At 58.8% G+C, this 5,839-nt stretch overlaps 1 protein-coding gene and 1 pseudogene across 4 annotated transcripts in view; one reads left to right on the top strand and one right to left on the bottom strand.

Moving 5' to 3' along the window:
- Window positions 1–344: 344 nt before the first annotated feature.
- LOC103084868 (actin-related protein 2/3 complex subunit 3-like) lies at window positions 345–952 on the bottom strand (annotated as a pseudogene).
- A 1,404-nt stretch (window positions 953–2,356) lies between these two features.
- The window catches only part of FBLN1 (fibulin 1), an 83,656-nt gene continuing 80,173 nt past the window's right edge, over window positions 2,357–5,839 (top strand). For 2 of the 4 annotated variants that reach the window (XM_007453910.1, XM_007453912.1), the window contains exon 1: window positions 2,357–2,586. In XM_007453910.1, the coding sequence (XP_007453972.1) occupies window positions 2,508–2,586 (79 nt within the window). In that variant the 5' untranslated portion in view covers window positions 2,357–2,507. Of the gene's footprint in view, window positions 2,593–5,839 lie in introns of all 4 variants that reach the window. The other 2 variants (XM_007453911.1, XM_007453913.1) reach the window with 2 other exon arrangements.

Here is a 5,839-nt window from a genome sequence, read left to right as displayed (position 1 = left end):
AGTTGCTCCGCGGCATGTGGGATCTTCCCGGACCAGGGCTCGAACCCGTGTCCCCTGCACTGGCAGGTGGATTCTTAACCACTGCGCTACCAGGGAAGCCCTGTCTTTCTGTTTTTGATTTTCATTAAGCACCAGCTTAATACTCTGCAGAAAATTCAAATCACCCGTCAACAGCTCCTTCCCCACCCCACAGCCCCAAATTCTTGGTAAAGAGCTCTTCAAGTAAAGACACACTCTCTTCTCTCCTCTGTATAAAACTTTATGAAATAAAGGCAAAGAACTGTGTACATCTTGCTGTAAATGCTGCCCACAGCTGTGGAGACAGTGTCTGCCCAAGGCTCCCTTTACTGTCCAGGTCCTGAAAGACTCTTGTTCATAAAGTGTCTCTTCACAAAGCAAGTCCACCACTTGCTGGGTTTATCATTCTGAGGGTCAAAAACTTTCTCACAAAGTCTCAGTCCAGTCTCTTGCCTCAGCTGTTGTAAGTAGACCCTCATCACTCCATCTTCCTGTTTGCAGGTTGGGTGTAAATTGCATTAAGTGGAAAACCAGGCTGTCCGGGAATGGGAAAATTAGTGATTCCCAGTGTATACATTTCTTTCTCGCCTTGGCTTTTAGAATTGCACTTTTGGAGTTTCTTTAGACACTCAGAAATGTAGAGAGTTATATATATCACGGCCCTATCAGCTTCATTCTTTTTTTTCTTTTTAACATCTTTATTGGGGTATAATTGCTTTACAATGGTGTGTTAGTTTCTGCTATCTTCATTCTTAATTTCATAGTTTTTGAAGAAGACATTGGCCTTGAAGTAACAGATAGCTTCAGCCACAATATCTGTATCTTTTGTCTCTCTAGGGGCGGGTCCTTTCAACTGACTTCTGATAGGCAACAGTGCCATGTTTCCAATGAGTTTCGTGTCAGGGTCCATGAGGGGAGAGTGGTAAGCGGGCATCTTGGAAGCGCCCAGGTTTCAACCCCGGTGAGGAGGGTCGGGTTAGAGCGTGGCGCTTCCGCTCTGGCAGCCCGGGTGGCGTTGTTTTTGATTTTTAAATCTATCATTCATTCAGAAAAGGGCACATGTAAGTGAGCAGCTTCATAAAATTTCACACACTGAACCCAACCTCGAAACCAATACACAGATTTTAAAAAACATCCTAACTGGCCCCGGAGAAAGCTGCCTCGTGCCCCCTCCAGTCCCTAACCCATCAGCAGGGTCATCACTCTCCTGATGTGTCTGAGAGCCTCCCTGTAGCTGCCTGGGGTGTAGAGCTCTCACTCTTCAGGGCTGTGTAGTGCTCCAACCTGACTGCCCAGTGCTTTCATTACGCCGCTGGTGAGGTTGGGGCCTTCCTTGCTGGAAGCCGTTATGAACTACGCTGCAGTGACCACTCTGGTACAGGACTTTCTGTCTCTTGGTGCACACTGCACAACACGTATATGCCTTTCTGCTGGGTGTAAACCCAGAGTGGGACTGCTGGGTCAGGGGACCCCTACACTTGGCTAGTGGTGTTCCTGTGGGTCTCATCCCGTTGCCCCCATCTTCATTCGTACACGTTTTGTTTTTGTTTTTCTTCTTCTTTTAAATAAATCTATTTATGGTCCCAACGGACTAATTCATCCTCAGTAACCACCGACTGGTTGCAGCCACGAATTCCTACACAGGCGCAGCGCAAAGGCTGCTTCCTCTCCGCGGCTGGGTGTCCCGGGTCCATCACCCTCCACGGATGCTGGAATGTCGGTGGAGTCTGTCCGCTGCCCGCCCCACTGGCGGTCCCCTGAGGGCAGAGCCAGGTCGCAGCCCGGGACACACCTGGAGTTAGCCACTGACATGCAGAGCCCCGGGCGACCCGCGCGCAGGGCTGGCGAAGGCGCGAAACCCGCAGACCGCGGGTCGGGGCATTACTTGGGGGCCGGGTCCCACAGGGAGCCCCCCGAATGGTCACCACCCTTATTCCCCCTCAGAAGGCGCCTCCGACCCTGGGGACCCCTCGCCGCCTGACTTCCTTTTTGGCGGAGTCGGGCGGAGCTAACCTTTGCTACCCAGCCCGCCCCTCCGGCCGACGGGTGGGGAGGGGATCGGGTTTCACGGGCGCGGGGGGGGGGGGGGGGGGGGGGGGGGGGGCCTCCCGCCCGACTGCGCCGGGAGGGGGGAGGGGGGAGTGCCTCCCGCCCGACTGCGCCCCCCTTCCCCGGCCCCCACCAGGGAGAAGTCTGGGGTCCCTGCTCCCAGCCCGGCCGTGGGCCTGCGCGCCCCTCGGGCCTGGGGTGCCAGGAGGGAGGGCCCCGGAGGTCCCGGGCGGGGAGCAGTCGAGAGGGGAGGGGAGCGCGCGCCCCGCGGCCCCGCCTCCGCCGCGCCCTCCTCCGGGGCGGGATAATTGAACCGCGCGGCCGGGGCCCTGCGTTGGCTGCGGAGGCTCTGCTGGAGCTTGGAGCCCGCGCTGCCCGCGTGCCGCGCCCGGAGCCGAGAGCCGCGCCCCGCGCCTTTGTCCGCCCGCCGCCCGCCGCCCATGGAGCGCGCCGTCCCGTCGCGCCGGGTCCCGCTGCCGCTGCTGCTGCTCGGCGGCCTCTCGCTGCTGGCGGCCCAAGGTAGGGGCGCGGGGGCGCGCCGGGGGGGTAGGGAGCGCCCCGAGCGCACGGCCCTCGCGTTAGTGACTCCCCGACACCCCGACCGCCCGGACCCGTGCCCCGTGCGACTTTTGGAGCTGCCGGCGCCCGGGAGCGTCGACCGGCGCTGCGCCCCTCCGCAGTCTTCGGGGTGTCAGTGCTGCGCTGCCGCTGGGCCCCGGCGACGCTCCCCGCCCCCACCCCGACCGGTCTCCTGGCTTCGGACCTGATCACCTCGCTGACGTGGGGATTTGTTTTAAAGACGGATCCCTGCAGACACATCCTCCTGCCGGCCCTCTCGCATCCACCCTGCCCACCCTAGCGCCCCCCCGCCCCCGCCCCTTGCACCACCCCGTGCCTGCTCCTTGCACCTGGAGCGCCCCTGGCGTACCTGTTCCCACTGCCCCCACCTCCACCCCTGCGCAGGCGCTGTGGTACCCAGCTTGCTGGGCAGTGGGGACAGTAATTTGCCCAAGAGACAAAAGCAGTCATGGGGTAGGAGGTGGACATAAAGAAAGCAGAGAGTAAGGGAGTGGGATGAAGGTGTTCAGGGCCATGGCTGTGTGTGCGGAGACCCCTGCCTGCCCACCTGAGACACTGAGGACCCCAAGACACGGGGTTCTGCCAGGCTCCAGACTCAGCTGTGGCCGGGGGACAGGCCACCTCCAAACCCAGCCACCCGGTGGCAGAGGGCTGCCAGGGGGTCTCCACCAGCAGACCCGTGGCCCAGAGCTCCCAGCCATGACCTCTGACCTCTCTGCTGACCCGTGGCTCATCAGTCATTAGCCAGGCCAGCCTTCCTGGGGCCAGGGCCAGATAAGAGCCCCGACCACCCTTGGCATCCCACATTCTTTATCTCTGGCTTAGTTGAGTTTCTTTTAAACTCTCCGGGGACCACCCTCCTCCTCTGTCAAAGGTCACCGGTCGCAGCTAATGCTTTGCCAGGATTCAGGGATTCCCGGAGAGGCTGCCGGGGGCGGGGGCGGGGGGGGCGGGGCGCTGCCACCCTGGGGGGGGCGGGGGGAGAGCTGTGCAGAGGTTTCTTGGCTCAGTGGCTCCCTGCAGCAGACCTTCACGGAGCTCTGGCTGTTCCAGGCATCAGCTCCATCCTGGGCATGTCTGGGGGGGGGGACATCTCATGGGGTGGGGGGAGGTACAGGGCTCAGCATTGGAAGCAAGAGCCATCCCAGGCCCTGGGGCTTACGGGAGGCTTCCTGGAGGAGGTGGCGTTTGGGCAGGAGCTGGTCAGGCAGGCAGGGAAAGAAGGGAATTCTGGTGACCCCTGGCTGGAGTGAAAGCCCAGAGGGGCCTTAGACTGGGGGCCACACAAGACTCCTGTTGGAAATGGAAGGGGCCCCGGAACCTCCTGTATTTTACACCCAAGGAAACTGAGGCACAGAGAGAAAGCTTAATTGAACTTTCCTGAGCCCGAGTCCCCAGATACTCCATCGCTGTGCTTTTCTGCCTACTGTTTGAGAAGGGTCCCCTGCAGCCTGGCAGTGTCCAGCTTTGAAGGCGCGCCGAGACTTGCTAGGCTGAAGCCTGGCTGATGGTTTACAACGACCTTTTTCATAGAGAAGGTCCTAACTTGAAGTGTATAAAGGAAACCTTAATTGCACACTGATGAGAACGCTGTGGTCCTTTGTCTCTTTTGGGAGGTCCCTCTTTTGAGTTTCAACAAGTTTAGTGTGGTTTGGGGAGAGAGAGTTAGAAAATTGCCTGGTTCCTTTCTGTGCCTGCAAACTCGGAAGCTGTAAGGTTCCCTGAAGCCTTGTAAGGCCGAGCGTGACACTGTCCCCACCCTCCGTATAGCTGCGGGGTCCAAGAGGAAACATGCAGTTTAAAAGTGATCATGGAAAAGGCCTCGATGGTGAGCCTTTTAGCTAATCTGCTGAAACCCATTTGGTGACCTGGCCAGGCAAACGCATAAGGGGGCTGGACTTCCGTGCCAGGGGGCAGAGTTGGAACCACCGGTCTGTCCTGTATCCATCTGTCCAGTTGGGTTTTCCTGAGAGCCAGGGTGGGCGGGAGTGGAGAGCAGGACGGTGTTGGGAAGGACGGTTGTGTTTTCTCCAAGACTTCTTGGCCTCTGGCTCCAGCCGGGCGGCCTTCCTGACTGATTACAGAGAACATCGCTGGGAGGAGGACAAAGGGGAGAGAGGACTTGGCCTGGAGACACGTGGCGGCCCCCCCGCCGCTCCTAGCGTTTCCCAGTTGGGTGGCAGTGGCGGGACACGCTGATGGGGCTGCTGGAGCGTGAGACAGCGTGCCCTGAGGGTGCAGTGCCAGGGCCTCTCCTGCGGAGCCACAGCTCTGGGTCACAACCCCTCCTGGCACTGCCCAAGGCCACTCCCAACTTGGGCTCATTTGCCGCCTCTGATGGTGGCGGGGGAGCATGACTCACCGTTGGGACCCAGCAGGCTGCCAGGAGCGTTTGTGGGACTGCAAACATCTTTGCCTGTCATCCCTCAGAAAAGAACCACGGGCTTATCTGGTGGTTTGTAAAATGGAGATAACAGAGACCAACTTTTTAGTTTGGCTGGAGGATTGAGGGAGAGAACATAGGACGATGCCTGTCATGGTAGCTGTATTATTATTATCTGTTATTTGTGATGTCCCCTTCCTAGAGTAGGATAGGACAGTATCCTTTTCCCCAAGATTGCACTACTAAAACTGCATTTCCCCAGCCAGGAGCTGGGAAGGAGGCCCAACAGGGCCACAGAACCTACGGCAGCTGTCAAATGCAAAAGCTGTGTTGGTAAAGGTCATGCAAAGTGGCCTCAGCTGGCCTCCATAGGCGTTCAGTCATCTGTGCGTGAAATATCTGCTGAGGGCCAGCTCCGTGCCAGACACTGTTCTAGGTCTTGGGGATATGGCAAGGAGGAAGAGAGACCTGGCCCTTCTGCCCATGGGGCACATCTCCCGGGAGATCCAGAAAAGCAAACAATTACAAACCAACTCCAACTGGGATTGAGTCAGGGAAGACTTCCCGGAGGAAGCAGCATGCAAACTGGGATATAAAGGAACAGAAGGAGGGCTGGGAGGAGGGTGGGGAGGGTGTCCCAGGCAGAGAGAACAGCATGGACAAAGGTCCGGAAGGTGAGAGAGAACGTGGGACTTCTAGGAGTTCTGCCCCCTCCTCATGCTTGGGGAAGACCGCCGTGCCTAGCTCCTTTTCCAGCAGCCCCTTCCCCAGCAGCCCCTTCCCCAACGGCCTGCACCACACCGCCACCCC

Source organism: Lipotes vexillifer, unplaced genomic scaffold, assembly GCF_000442215.2.
Source record: "Lipotes vexillifer unplaced genomic scaffold, Lipotes_vexillifer_v1.1 scaffold382, whole genome shotgun sequence".
Taxonomy (NCBI): domain Eukaryota; kingdom Metazoa; phylum Chordata; class Mammalia; order Artiodactyla; family Lipotidae; genus Lipotes; species Lipotes vexillifer.
Note: the sequence above shows the minus strand (reverse complement) of the source record. Positions and strands in the feature narration are given on the sequence as shown.